The 15,543-nt window shown below is 42.8% G+C and overlaps 2 protein-coding genes across 6 annotated transcripts in view; one reads left to right on the forward strand and one right to left on the reverse strand.

Moving 5' to 3' along the window:
* Nucleotides 1-5,216: 5,216 nt before the first annotated feature.
* Nucleotides 5,217-13,927, reverse strand: LOC135275910 (uncharacterized). Its single transcript, XM_064378927.1, has 4 exons — nt 13,788-13,927; nt 12,864-13,389; nt 6,685-6,855; nt 5,217-6,223 (listed from the first exon to the last, which is right to left on the reverse strand). The coding sequence occupies exons 1-3, from the start codon at nt 13,925-13,927 to the stop codon at nt 6,805-6,807; spliced, it is 717 nt and encodes a 238-aa protein (XP_064234997.1). The 3' UTR covers nt 5,217-6,223; nt 6,685-6,804.
* The window catches only part of TNIK (TRAF2 and NCK interacting kinase), a 413,784-nt gene continuing 411,893 nt past the window's right edge, over nt 13,653-15,543 (forward strand). For 3 of the 5 annotated variants that reach the window (XM_064378644.1, XM_064378645.1, XM_064378647.1), the window contains exon 1: nt 13,654-14,073. In XM_064378644.1, the coding sequence (XP_064234714.1) occupies nt 14,017-14,073 (57 nt within the window). In that variant the 5' untranslated portion in view covers nt 13,654-14,016. Of the gene's footprint in view, nt 14,074-15,543 lie in introns of all 5 variants that reach the window. The other 2 variants (XM_064378648.1, XM_064378646.1) reach the window with 1 other exon arrangement.

Genomic DNA, 15,543 nt, shown 5'->3' on the forward strand with positions numbered 1-15,543 from the left:
TTGAACTAATTTGTGTCACCTGCCAAAAGGTGACACAAAAGGGTTTCCTTTTAACAAAAAAAGTCGCCATAGAATGGACTCATGACTGTGTTTCCAGACTGTGTCAGTCTGTGGACAGAGACAAAGGGAAGCATGAATTCCCGTAAAAATGTCCCATGTTCTAGGTGTTATGCTAGAGGTAAAAGGTTCTGGCATGACTTAAAAGGATGAAATAATAGGACAGCAGATCGCTGAAGAGCCAAGAGCTCTACCAGCTTTCTGGAGCAAGGCTGACTCTTGCTTTGGCTGAGCCTGTCCTAGTGCATCTGGGCTGCTGTAACAAAACACCATAAGTTGGGTGGCTTATAAAGCAACAGACATTTGTTTCTCACAATGCTGGAGGCTAGAAAGCCCAAGATCAAGGTGCCTTCAGATTCCATGTCTGATGAAGGCTTGCTTCCTCATCGGCAGCACCTTCGCCCTGTGTCCTCCTATGGGGGAAAGGGCAAGGATCTCTTTGGCCTTTTTTATAGGGGTACTAATTCCATTCATGAGGGCTATTCCTTCATGATCTAATCACTTTTCAAAGGCCCCACTTCTCATCCTAGGGGTTAGGATTTCAACCTATGAGCTTGGGGAGACACAAAAATTTAGACCATAGCACTCTGCAACAACAAAAAAAGCCTTTGGTCTGATTCTGTGAGAGCTTTGAAGAGTTCCAACATGGTGTGGCCAGGCTGCTTCCATTACGAGAGACAGAGTGGAAGACAAAGGATACTAAGCAACTTTTCAGGGTCTTCCTTATTCACTAACTCACTAATAACATCTACAAAAGTCACTAGCTCACTAACAACATCACTTAATCACTAACTCGCTGACATCTACAAAGGTCTAGAACCTCTGTCCAACCAGCTTTAGGATCCTCCTTTCCTTTCTCCACGTCCTGGATTCTGTCCCTGAATCCTTTCCACTCCTCTCAGCTCTTACACTCTCTGTGCATTTTACCTAAGTGTCATTATGTTTATTCCTGAGCCCTGGCCCCCCTATACTCTGGGAATCTATATGTTAATCAAGCCCTGCTCCCCACTTTCATGTCAGTGCACCAGAGATCATACTTGCAGAAATACTGCCTAAATTATAAAGGGCAGAGACCATCCTGATGATCACTGTATTCAATCCGTGTTTTCAATGGATGAATATACGAACGAGTGAATGAATTTACACTGTGAAGAGATGAGAAAGGTGGATCTATAATTAATTTTTGTTATCAGCTTTGAATAGAATGGGACTCTTAGTTTATTCTCAGAATCAACTAGCCATGTAAAATTATAACAAATATAAAATGTTGACACTTAGGGGACTTAAAAAGATTTGTCCAGAATTTTCTGGCTTTAAAATGGCTAGTTCCATCTAGCTTTATCGATGTCACTACACTGATTTATTATTTATTTTTAAAATATGCACCACTTTATTGTGGCATTATGCTAGGCACTAAAGAAAAAGCGATGAACAAGAAAGGATCTTTATAATCAAAAGCTCCATGGTAGAAAAGGAAGACAACAACCACAATACAGTGTCTTAAGAACTAATCAAAAGAGAATGCATTTTCCAGCATCTACCTTAGAAATCATACACGTAATTGCACGATGAGAGTGTATTAAATTTCTGGAGAGGTTTGGCCTCCATTTTCTTTGGCTAATGAATCCAAACAAGTCCCCCTTCCTCACTTTGTTCCCTGGGTCTGGCTTTAAGAATCCACGAAGATGGCTGATGATTAGCAGCTCGGGCACGTACCTCCCAGTGAAAGCACAAAGAACGAGAGGACGCCACACTTTCAGACGAATATTAGTTGCTCACGGACCAGGAGATTCCCAGTGGAGGGGCTCCACGGGTCGCCAGGGCGACTCTTGTGGCCGGCGTGGCGGTTTTGCTGGTGCCTTAGCACGCCAGTTCTTGGTGCAGAGTCCGGAGATTCCCGGGCAGAAAAGCACCATCAATCTTAACACCGCTGTTTTGGCCGGCTCAGTGGATTGTTCAGATTTCGGCGCAGGGAATCAACAAGTTGGACGTCAGAGACCCAGTTAGAAAGTCGGTAATTATAAAGACGACAGACGGACAAATATATAATGAAGGGAAGAAACCAGCGTAAGAAGGTAGAGAATACTCAAAATCAGAATGCCTCTCCCTCTACAGGGGATTGCAATTCCTCATCAGTAACGGAACAAGGCTTAATAGATTACACCTGTGTTCCAATAACAGAAGCAGGTTTCAAAACGTGGGTGATAAGAAACTTCTGTGAATTAAAAGAACTTGTTCTAACCCAATGCAAAGAAACTAAGAACCTTGAAAAAAGGTTTGACGAAATGTTAACGAGAATGGACAATTTAGAGAAGAATATAAGTGAATTGATGGAGCTGAAAAACACAACACGAGAACTTCGTGAAGCATGCACAAGTTTAAACAGTCGAATTGATCAAGCAGAAGGAAGGATATCAGAAGTCAAGGACCAGCTCAGTGAAATGAAACGAGAAGACAAGAATGCAGAAAAAAGGATGAAAAGGAATGAGCAAAGTCTCCAGGAAATATGGGACTATGTGAAAAGACCTAATTTACGTTTGATAGGTGTACCTGAATGTGACGAAGAGAATGAATCCAAGTTGGAAAATACTCTTCAGGATATCATTCAGGAAAATTTTCCCAACCTGGCAAGGCAGGGTAATATTCAACTCCAGGTAATACAGAGAATACCACAAAAATATTCTTCAAGAAGACCAACCCCAAGGCACATAATCGCCAGATTTATTAGGGTTGAAATGAAGGAGAAAATACTAAGGGCAGCCAGAGAGAAAGGTCAGGTTACCCATAAAGGGAAACCTATCAGACTTACAGCAGATCTCTCAGCAGAAACCCTACAAGCCAGAAAAGAGTGGGGACCAATATTTAACATCCTTAAAGAAAAGAACTTTCAACCCAGAATTTCCTATCCAGCCACACTAAGCTTTATGAGCGAAGGAAAAATTAAATCTTTTGTGAACAAACAAGTACTTAGAGAGTTCACCACCACCAGGCCTGCTTTACAAGAGCTTCTGAAAGAAGCACTATACATATAAAGGAACAACCAAAATCAGCCTTTCCAAAAATACATCAAAAAGCAAAGAACTTTAACACAATAAAAAATTTACATCAACTAATGGGCAAAACAGCCAGCTAGCATCAAACGCCGGTATTAAACTTATATATATTTTAATTGGATAAAAAGCCAAAACCCATCGGTATGCTGCATCCGGGCCCATCTTACATGCAACAATACACAAAGACTCAGAGAGAAGGAGGAAGATTTACCAATCAAACAGAGAGTAAAAATAAACTAATAAACAAAAAGCAGGAGATGCAATTCTCGCCTCTGATAAAGTAGACTTTAAAGCAACAAAGATCAAAAGAGGCGAGGAATGACATTACATAATGGCAAAAGGATCAATGCAACAAGAAGAGCTAACGATTCTATAGATCAACGAGATAGAAAATTAACAAGGATATTCAGAACTTGAACTCAGACCCGGAACAAGTAAACTTAATAAACATTTATAGAACTCTTCACTTCAAATACACAAAACATACATTACCACCTCACACCTATTCCAAAGGTGACTATATAATTGGAAGTAAATCACTCCTCAGTGATAGCATAGCATTTCATAGGTTTAAATTAAATATTGGTTGGCTGTTTGTTTGTTATCTTCTTCCCTTATTCCTTCCTGACTACATCATTAAGTATATTATCAGTATAAAAGAGGTTTTCAATACCCATTACTAAATTGCATTCTAGCCTGAGCAAGAAAGCAATACTCCCATTCTCTCTCCCTTTCTTTTCCTTCTCCCTCCTCCCCATTCTCTCTCTCTCTTTCTCTTCCTTTTTCCTCCTTCCTATTCTCTCTCTCTTTAAAAAAAAAAAAAAAGAATCCACTCAGCCAATCTTCTTGACTCCATTTTTGCCACTTTCTCCCACATAAGAGCCAGTACCAGGCATGGCAAACCAACTCATTTAACTTGGAGCTCTCAGGCTGCCCACATATTAAGGGAAATACAACAAGTTCTGTACTTGTATGGTTTCCTTAAGATAAAAAGCACAACACAAGTGAAAAGTACTTTAAATGTCTGGGACACAATATGGTATAGTAGAGGAAACAGTATATGGGGAATCTGGTGGGAGACAATACTGATAAATACGGCCTTACTTTTTTTTCTTTCTTTCTTTTTTTAGCACAAAGTCTTCAGTTCCCAAAGCCCTTTCCTGTGCTAACTCTGTAACGCTGAGCAAGTCACATATTGTTTCTGGACCTTGGTTTCCTTATCTGTAAAATGAGGGGGTTGGAGTTGCTTATCTTTAAGGTCCAGCTTGAAAAGTCTGATAAGAACTTTTTTCTACCCTATTACTTCATGTAAAGGTCCAGTTAGGCTACCCACTTCCTCCCCCAGCTCTGGCTAACCTGGGGTTATACCATTCAAATGTATGAATATGAAATAAAAAAACTGAAAATTATTTTGCGTGTATGGTAGGGTATGGGATATTTTAACTCTAAAATTAAATGGGACCCAGTTCTGTAAAAAAGTTATATGGGAAAAGTGGAAGCACATTGAGATAGCCAGCAGGAAGCAAAGTATCCCAGGCTTTTGACATGGTGTGGACAGGCCTTGGTAATCAGAATAAATGCCCTTTCATCATTTCAGTTACAGTATGTTTCGTCATTGACTAGGCATGTGCGTACTGTTGCAGGATACTAGGTTAGAGCCTAAAAATATTGAAAGAAAAGCAAGCTGAAAACTCAATTACTTGACCATAATACAACTACATTGAAAACCGCTTTAGGATTTAAGCAGATTAAGCAAATTCCAAAAAATGATAAACAATTAAACTTTTACAATAAATATTGAAGGATTACAGCTGTATATGAAAATTTCTATGCATACTTGTTAGGGAATTCTCAAGGAATGAAAACAGAAAATGCTGTTTGGAAAGTGCTTGCCAAATTTTTAGTAAAAGTAGTTTTCTGCACTTAGGGAAAGCGTAATAGTGGTATTTTAGGGAAAGTGTTGTGTTTGCCTTTGGGCTTAAATCGTGCTGGATAATTAAGAAAATTGCTCCAAGCCTACTTAATACAAAAGAGATATAATCACTTGCCATTATTATTCCAAAAGCATTAGGTTTTTAAAGAAAACTATCAGGGAGAAACAAAAAATAAAAATAATAAAACTACTGTATTGTTTTTTTCTTTTTCTGTTTTGGGATTTGACTTCAAGCAGTTCAACTCCAGGGACCATGTTCTTCACCTCAGATCACATTATATGGAAGACAATACATGGAAATTCAGCTCCTTCAGGCACTCTGAGGTCCAGCACAAAACCAGGAAGAAGACGAGTAAGAGGGAAGACCAATTGGAAAATAATACAGAATGCTTACCAATAGACAGAAATGGAGTCTTTGTGAGGCAGCAGTAATGTCAGTGAAAAACAGCAGTAATGTCAGTGAAGGCTTCCGGAGAGCTGGAAGGATGGAGTCATTCGACAAAAGAAAATTGGAACTTTATTTTCTAAAGGAGAGCTGTTTAAAATGATGATGAATTCTTGTGTTGGCCTCTGGGAGTAAGTTTAAGTATAATGAGAAACAAAAGTAATTCTAGTGAAAACGTTTCAATCATTGAGAATTACAGATTTAGATGGATCTGTTACAGGAATGTTGAAACCTACTAATAATATGGTATGTATGATTGTTGCTTTTGGGAAATTATAAAAAGCGTACTTTTTGGCCTGGTCCAATGTTGTTCATTTTCTGTGGGACATTTTAAAAGCATGTACATTCTTAATTTATTAGGGTTGTTTTGCTTTGTTTCTACAAATTCAGAGCTTCTGTCTTTTAATAAGGAAATTTAAATATTTATACTTATTCTGATACTTTTGTGCTTATGCCAGCTACATTATTCTTCGGTTACAAGCAAAAGCAGAAACCAACTCTGGTTAACATAAGCAAAAGGGGAGAATGCTGAGGACAGAGAATTGATGGTAATGCTTGAAGAATGGGGTAGGCTTTAGTTTCCAGAAATATTGCAATAGTGTCTTCCGTCCAACGTGCTCTTCTTCAATGTGACTTAGATAATCCTCTCATTGAAAGGTGGCATCTCTGAATCCTCCTCTTGAGTCTGGGCAGACTTATGACAATAGTGGAAATGAAGCCTCATGACTTCTGAGGCTAGGTCAGAAAAGAAAATACAGCTCCTACCTGGTTCTCATGCGATGCTTGTTCTTGTAACTCAGACACCATGCCATGAAGAAGCTCCAACAGACCATGGAGAGACCCACCTGGAGAGGAAGAGAAGCTCCCAGCCATCGCCCCTGGCTGAGCACTCCCGACAATCTAACACCACACTTGCTGGGCATGTGAACAAGCCATTTTGGAAGTGGGTCCTCCAGCCCTACCTCATGCTCTGTGGAGCAAATGAGCCTTCCCCAAGAAATCCTGCCCAAATTACACATTTTCGAGCTACAGAAATAACTGTTACTGTTTTAAGTCACTGAGTTCAGAGGTGGTTTGTTTGTTATAAAGCAATAAATAACTAGCACAGACAACCAAGATATGGAAATGAGCAAGATACCAGGAAACAGGGCTTCCTATTTCTCGGACTAGGAAGGAGGAATGGTCTCTAGTCATACCTTATGGGTAGCTACCACAACTGGAATGAATTAACACTAATCATTTTCAGTCTTGCCATTCTTCTGATGTTCCAGGTTTCGGTGAAGGTTCCTTTCGCTGTTCCAGTTTGAAGCACCTCCTTACCTTTTGTCTACCAATGAGCAGAAAACCTGAGTGACAGCCACAATAATCTGTAACCAAGGGAAAAGAGACAATGATTTAGAAAGAAAAATGGATACAAGAAGCTTGTATTCGTTTTTTAAAAATCACTGCTGTGATAAATCACCTCAAAATTAGTGGCTTTATTTACATAACACAGATCTATTACCTTACAGTCTGCAGGTCATAAGTCCAAAATGAGTCTTTCTGGGCTAAAATCAAGATGTTATCAGGGGTCAGGCACGGTGGCTGATGTCTGTAAGCCTAACACTTTGGGAGGCTGAGGTGGGAGGATTCCTTGAGCTTAGGAGTTTGAGGCCAGCATGGGCAACATAGTGAGACTTCATCTCTGCCAAAAAATTTTTAAAAATTAGCCAAGTGTGGTGGCGTGCACTTGTAGTTCCAGCTACTCTGGTGGCTGAGGTGGGAGGATACCTTAATAAGTGCAGGAGATCAAGGCTGCAGTGAGCCATGATCTCACCACTGCACTCCAGCCTGGGAGACAGAGCAAGACTGTGTGGTCAAAAAAAAAAAAAAAAAATGGCTGGGCCCTGCTGCAGTGGCTCATGCCTGAAATCCCAGCATTTTGGGAGGCCAGGATGAGAAAATCACCTGAGGCCAGGAGTTCAAACCAGCCTGGCCAATATGGTGAAACCCCAACTCTACTAAAAATACAAAAATTAACCAAGTGTGGTGGCACATGCCAGTAATCCCAAGCTACTCAGGAGGCTGAGGCAGGAGAATTGCTTGAACCCAGGAGGTGGAGATTGCAGTGAGCCAGGATCCTGCCACTTCACTCTAACCTTGGCAACAGAGCAAGACTCTGTCTTAAAAAAAAAGAAAAGAAGAAAGAAAGGGAGGAAGGAAGAAAAAGAAAGAAGGAAAGAAAGAGAGAGAGAAAGAAAGAAAGAAAGAAAGAAAGAAAAAGAAGGAAAGAAGGAAGGAAAGAAAAAGATGTTAGCAGGGCTGCATTCCTTTCTGGAGGCTCCAGGGGATAATGTGCTTCCTTGCCTGGTTCAGCTTCTAGTGGCTGCCCATATTCCTGATGTGTGTGCTCCTTCCTTCATTTCCAAAGCCAGCAGTGTTACACTTCTCAGTGCCTTTTCCATATTACATCTTCCTCTAACTCAGTCCTTTCCTGACTCCCTCTTGTACTTTTAAGGAACTTTGTGATTACTTTGGGTTTACCTTGATAATCCAGGAAAATCTCCTCATCTCAAACTCCTTAACTTAATCACATCTGCACAGTCCCTTTTGCCTTGTAAGGTAACGTAATTACCAGTTCCAGAGACTGGAACGTGGACATTGTTCAGGGGCCATTATTCTGCCAACCACCGTATACAAAAGCAGAATGGATGCTGGCTGGGCCCCACCACTCTAAAAACATGTCCTTCACGCTACTCATTCTGGTTGACATTTTTTCTTGTCTTCATTTTATTGAATTCATAGTTCCTCTTGTCCCATTTTTTTTTCCATTCAAGTAGTTTGTACCTTAAACATCCAATTTGTATTTATATGGTGACCTTATATTTGTTATGCATAATTGATGTATTTTTCTGTGTTTAGAAATACTATCTATATACATCTCCAAATAAAATAAAAAACTTAGCATGCTTCTTCTGCTCCCCTTTCCTTTTATCCTTGTGACAACATCATTTAGTTAGAGACTATTGTTATTTGTATTAACTAGCAATGATGAAAACAATTAAAAATTTAAAATTTTCTATAACGGAAAGTGTTTGGCTGCAAAAAACAGCACACTCAACTAAAGGTGACTTAAATCATGAGAAAACTTATGTTGCATAAAAAGAAATACAAAGACAGGTTGTTCCTGGGTTAGTTAATGTAGTGGTTCAATGATGTAATGCAGGATCCAGGTTCTTTTCATCTATTTACTTTTTTCTGAAGCTCATCCCATCCTGTTAGGAAGATGGTTTCTATAGTTCCAGCTATCATATCCTCACATAACCTTGTCTGAAAGTAATGTGTAAGCTATCTCTTGCTGCATAACAAATCAGGTGAATTAAAACAACAATCAAGTTTATTATTTTAATAATATGGTTTCTATGGGTTAGGGATTTGGGAGCAGATTGGTTGGGTGGTTCTAGCTTAGGATCTCCCATGAGGTTGCAGTTAGAATCAGCTGGGACTGCAGTCATCTGAAGGCTTGATTGGGGCTGGAGATCTACTTTAAAGTGGCTCACCAACATGGCAGGCAGGCTGCATGAATATCTGCAGGACAAGATGGCTGGCTTCCCATAGAGCACTGGTTCTTATACTGGGTGATTTTTCTCGCCAGGGGGCATTTAGCAATATCTGAAGACATGTTTGGTTGTCACAACTGGAAAGTTGCTATTGATATCTTGTGGGTTGGAACTAGAGTTACTGCTAAACATCTTATACTGCACAAGACAGCTCTTCACCACATGAATTATCAGGCCTGAAATGTCAATAGTGCTAATGTTGAGAAATCCTGCCTTAGAGCAAGTGAACCAAGAGAGCAAGCAAGGTAAAAGCTGAAATGCCTTTTATTACCCAGCTTTGGAAGTCCTCTGTATTCTGTGTTGGAGGAATCCACACAAGGGTGTGAATACCAGAAAATGAGGCTCATTGGAAATCGTCTTCAGCATCGATACCATGAGACGGAAGCTTCTCCTTCCATTTCTCATTTTGTCTTCTCTTCCTTCCTTCTTCCTTCATTTCTTCCGATCTTCCTTCCCTATTCCTTACTTCCTTTTCTTTTTTCAACTTTCTAAGAGGAAAACCATTTCTATAACCCCACCAGGCTTCTCTGCACTTCTCATTAGTCAGTGTTGAATGATATGCCTACGTCTAAACCAATCATTAGGTGGGAGAATAGAATTACTATGATGAATTTAGACAATTTAACATTTACTCTCCTTCTCGGGCTGGAGAGAACCCATATTTTTTATACACACAGAGGAGGGTAAATTATCAAAATCAGCGTTTTACTAGTAAGGAAGAAAGAGAATGGCTTTGAGCAGGCAACAAACAGGGTTTGCTATGTTTGTTTGTCATTGTCTTTTGTATCACACACTTTCTTTTTGGATCCAGTTTACTCTTTGGTGGAAGACATTCTCTAACAGCAATTTCAAGGATGGGCAGCAATCTGAATTCTTACATGTCTGAAAATATCTGTCATTATTTTATACCCTCTCTGAGGTGCTAATTTAGTTTGATAGTCTTGGTTAAAAACAGTTCCCTTAGAGGTTGGGTGTGGTGGCTTGCACCAGTAATTCCAACATTTTGGGAAGCCAAGGTGGGAGCCCAGGAGTTTGAGACCACCCTAGGAAACAGTGAGACTCCATCTCTGCAAAAAAAAAAAGAAAAAAAAATAGCCAGGCATGGCAGCCAGCACTTGTAGTCCCCGCTATTGTGCTGGGGTGGTGGTGGGGTTGAGGTGGTTAAAGTGGGAGGATAGCTTGAACTCACTGAGCTCCTGCAATGAGCCAGCCATGATTGCACTCCTGCACTCCAGCCTGGGTGACAAAGCAAGACCCTGTCTCAAAAACAAAACAAGACAAAACACCACCACAATGACTCCCTTAGAATACTGTTCCATTGTCTATTAGCATCCATTGTTGCTGATGAGAAGGTAATTTAGTTAAGATTTTCTTTTTATCCTTCGTGCTCTGAAATTCCACTATGAGATGTTTAAGTGTGTTATTTTTTACCTACGTATTTGGCTCTGAGCTAAATGAGAGCTTTGTACTTAAAGATACTGGAATATTTTCAATCATTTTTTGAGTATTTCCTTCCATCCATTCTCTAGATCCCTTATCAGATGAATAGGACCTTTTGGATTTATTCTCCATGTTATTTAAATTACTTAAATATCTTAGACTAGGTAATTTATAAACAACAGGAGCAGAGTTGATCACAGTTCTGAGGCTGGAAAGTTCAAGATCAAGGTATCAGCAGAGTACAGTGGCTTATCTTGGCTCACTGCAGCCTCAACCTCCCAGACTCAAGCAATCCTTCCACCTCAGCCACCCTAGAAGCTGGGATTAGAGGCGTGTGCCACTAGGCTTACCTAATTTTAGTATTTTTTGTAGAAATAGGGGTCCTGCCATGTTGCCCAGGCTGGCCTGGAACTTCTGGACTCAAACCATCCTCCCACCCTGGCCTCCCAAGTGTTGGGATTACAGATGTGAGCCACCACGGCTGGCAGAAATCTTTGGCAAAAAAATTAGGTATCATTGTTGGAGTCTCCTTTTCTTTTCCTCTTTTCTCATTATCATGAAGTTAATCTGTATCCTTACTGCCTGTATCCATGCTTTGTATAGTTTATTACATATTTACACAGATGTAAACAGTATATTGTATTATTTGGCAGGTTTTCAAACTGCACATAAATGATATCAGTTCTCTTAATCCTTCAGATTACACCAAGAAAAAAAATAGAGTAGGCCTTAGACTAGAAGCCCGGAGCAGGCAATGAGAGCTAGCTAGAATTTAATAATATTTCTTTATTTTCTATTATATTTATTTTAATGGTTTCCTCCCCTCTTTTTTTTCAAATAAGTGTTGTTGGCTTTCCATTTGCGGTAGTGATTTATGTTTTCTTTTTATATTAAATGGAAGAAAAAAATGTGAAGTAGTAATAGTAAAGGTAATACAGAGACACAGCCAAAAATTAGGAAATTTATGCTGGAATAGCTGAATTTGATACACACTTGACCGAAAGGAGAAAGTTCAAGTTCCTCCTTCTCACCTTCCTTTACCAGTTGGAGGTCCCTTTGACACTGCAATCTCTCCTTTTACGGTATTTCCTGCAGCCTGCACCCCTGCCTTCCCCTGGCTGTCTCATCAACCTCTCAGGCTCCTTAGGAAGCCCTCCTCCATTTAGCACCTGTCGTCATACTGCATATATAACTTTCTCATCTAAAATGAAATCTAAGGGTAGAATTTAATGCCATTACCATGGCACCCTCATGGTCCAAACAGCTCAATAATGTCAAAAGTTGATCTGTTTGTGATGTTTCAAGTATAATCACGGGCATAAAATGAAGGCTTTCCATGGAAAAAAATTTAACTCATATTTCCTTATATTTGTAGTTTTAAAAAATAGTTGTTTATAGATCTTAATATTTGATCTGAAATTATCTTCTTTCAATCTTGAGACAATACATTAACCTATTGTCTAGATGAATGGTAAAAGAACAGAGACACAGAAGAGAAAAATAAGAATGAGGACGGGAAATTGATCTTTTCTTTCTTTCTTCTTTTTTTTCTTTGTTTTTACTTCATTTTGACATGGTGGCTTACTGCATACTATGTCAAGCCAGATGATTTTACTAAAAAATGAGAAGTCAAGTAGTGTTTTTAGCATAACACGTTCAAACGTTTGACATACAACATTCAAAGGCAAAAGCTCCCAAACTGTTGAGGCCATTGAGATGCTGCAACACTTTTCACGAATCATGGTGCCTGATCCGCAATGCTTATGAATATGTACAGTATCAGTAACAAAAACAGTACAATGTACACCAGATGCTGTTTCAAAATTCTCTAATGTCTGCAGTCATGATGAACTAACTGCATTGGCTTTCATTCATTCATTCATAAGCCTTATTTTGAAGCTGATATTCACACTGCATGATTAAGAAACCATCAGTGCACTGGTCAGAAGTACATTCTGCTGTTAACAGAGGAGCAAAGAATGCTTTCAAAGCTACTGCTGTATTTGGGGAAAAGTTCAGTTTCAGTGTTTTCTTTCTATGTATTTTGCGTGGCTAAGGCGGGAGAAGAAGGGCTGCGCGGGGATTGGGGGAAGTGACTTCCCACTCTTGATTACAGAAGCAAGGTCATATATACCACTGTAAAACATCCAACCTTTACAGGAGAAAGTGGGTGAAGTGAAATCGCTCTCACGTACACATCTTCCGCGTTACTTCTTATCCGCCAGCCAAACTTTCTCTGTCAATCTGGTTAGGTCTGCCACGCAAACCAGCCTGAAAGAAACGCTGAGTGCTGAGGCGGTGGATGTTGCCTCACCCAGTGTTGGCTTTGGAGTTACCTGAAGCCTTCTAGCTACTGCACCCAGAGAACAAGCTTCTCGTTTCAACTCGGTTGTTTCCGTGGGGAATTGCGACACGAGCAGGTCCTGGGTGTGGCGATGCCAAGAGAGCGCCCAGATCTCCCATCGTTCCCGCATCTGGCAAATCTTCCCAACCCCGAGTCGGCGAGTGACCGGCGCCCGGGACCAGCCGTCGGCATTCCGGGGACCGCGGGTGGACCGGACCCTGCAGCAGCTGCAAATTGCCGAATCGCCCAGCTGGGTGCACTGTGCGTGTGCGCTTCTCCCCGACTCTCTCTGCGCCTGGAGGCGGATCCCCTTCCTTGCACACAAGTCCTTATATGCACCGTTTGCACCAGCCCGCGTAACTCCGGCCCCACAAATAATTAATGGGGGAGGGAACGTGTTGCTTTTTTCCCCTCCGGCTTTTTCAGCGCAAGTGCATTTGAACCTCGAGGAGAAACCCCAGGATGCCATTGAAGGGCCATTTTGCTGCAGTGCACGAATTGGCCGCACAAAAATAGAGCTTGGGTCCCCGTGATAAGCAAGTCAAGGTTCAGAACAGCCCTTCGCCTTCGGCCCGCGGAGCCCTCAAAAGCCTGGGCGGAAAGGGTGCGCGCCCCTCCCCCCTCCACGCTGGTGCAGAGGGACCGGGTCAGGAAGCGCGGCCTGCCGCTCCCCAGTCCTAGACCACGCCTCCTCCGCCTCCCCCCACCCCTTCACTCCTCCCAGGAAGCGGTGATAGACAGTTCTGTGTGGTTCTCCACCCCCACCCTCCCCCCGCGGAGTGGAGGAGTTGATGTGTCTCATTATAACAGCCAATGCAGCCGCCATCCACGCACAAGCAAAGAAGCATGTCCCATTTAAATACACCCACGCAGCCCCAGCGCCCTTAGCAGATCGGGGCGCTCAGCCCACACGCACCGCCGCTCCGGGCTTGGAGATCCGCGCAGGCTGGGCTCCCGGACCCGGCGGACCGACGCGCTGAGGACCGAGATCCGGCGCTGTGGGGCCGGGGTGGGCGGGGGAGGCTGGGCCCGGGGCCTCTGGCGCGACACCCGCATGAGGACGCGAGTGAAATAGACCAAGGTGGAATTTCCAAGGGAGCAGCTTCGGGGTGGTTTTGGTCCATTTCTCCAGCGAAGAAGTAGACATGGCGAGCGACTCCCCGGCTCGAAGCCTGGATGAAATAGATCTCTCGGCTCTGAGGGTGAGTAGGACATGTTTTCTGGTTTCTTTCCAGGGGTTTGGGTCAGGGTGAATGGGCTCGGTGCGTGCACTGGGGGCTGGGGCCGGGGCCCCGGCTGGTGGGCGGCAGCGGGAGAATGCGACGGGGAGGGAACCTGGATTCGCGTTTTGATTCGGGGCTGTGAGGTGCTCCCGGCTGAGCCCCTACGGCAGGGGCTGTGCGGTACCGTCTTCCTTTGGCCATGGCCGAGGCGCCCCCGAGGGCTCGTGGAGCTTATGCCAGTTTCATCGTAGACCGGTGTAAGAGCATTAAAATGAAAGGTGTGTGTGTGTATGTGTGTGTGTACACGCCCCGGGCAGTTGTCTGGTGCCAAGGCGCGAGACCCGACTGTCCCTTCTGCAAAAAGAATGCCAGCGTGAAGAAAGGCACTGGCCCCTCACGTTTTCCAGCTACCTGCAAGATGACACTGCGAGGCTGGCTGTCCCCGCGGAGCCGAACCTTCCGCTCCGAGGGGCAGTTATTGCTATGCTGGTCTTGTAGATGGCAACTGCCTCCCCCTCCCCCTTTTCTGCCTCCCGCGCCCGGCGCCCTCTCAGCGCTCCCTGAAATGCCAGTCTGCCACTCACCTTTATTTATGGCTTTAACTCAGCCCTGCCTGTGCTTTCTGACTTTGTGGCTGTAACGTTTCAGTTTTATGGCTGAACTTACGCAGGTGAAAGGGATGTGTTTTCTGCTTTTCCTCAATCAGACCGGAACTCCCTGGAGTGTGTGTGCGTGTGTGTGTGTGTGTCTGTGTGTGTGGTTTCCCCGTGTCTGTGGCCAGTCCTTTGTAGAGCACCTCCCTCCCCCCAGCCCCGCTGGTTTGCGTTTACCTTCACGTGAATTACCTCAGACGCCGTTTCATTGTATTGACTAAGACATCACTGATATAGAATCCATTTTGCTGTTGTTTTGAGATCAGAATACCAGGAATCCCAGTGCTGCCTCGACGCTTCCCCACCCCCAACTCTCGATCCCAACACACTCCTTCGGGGAAGCGGGCAGAGCTTTCTTGCCATTTTAATTAGATACTGCCTGCCGGGAAGCGGGTGAGGGGTGGGGATGGTGGCAGCAGCGGGTGTCTGAGAAGGATTGGACACCAATTTAAGGCCGGCTTCTTCCTCTCCCGAATCAAAAATAAAATTTAAAAAATAGCGAGTGCATAGACTTGATGTATGGAGGGTGGGTGAGAAGGAATTGATGGTGGCTCTCCACAGGGCGACACCAGGATGGATGAAGCATGGAAGTTCACACGCCCTCCTGAGGAATACATTGTTAGATTGATGCTGAATCTTGGGGCCATTTACCTGGATTCCTAGTACTTCTGACATTACCTCTTTCTGCACCAATATTTTAAAGAGCTACATTTGTGATCAAAGTGGTACTTTCTCTTTGGTCTCCTTAATTAAACCTTTCTTTCGCCTCTCTTTTAATAACCCTTTCTCTCTTCGT

This window comes from Aotus nancymaae, unplaced genomic scaffold (genome assembly GCF_030222135.1).
Source record: "Aotus nancymaae isolate 86718 unplaced genomic scaffold, 86718_ANA_hifiasm-v0.15.2.pri h1tg000019l, whole genome shotgun sequence".
Lineage (NCBI taxonomy): Eukaryota > Metazoa > Chordata > Mammalia > Primates > Aotidae > Aotus > Aotus nancymaae.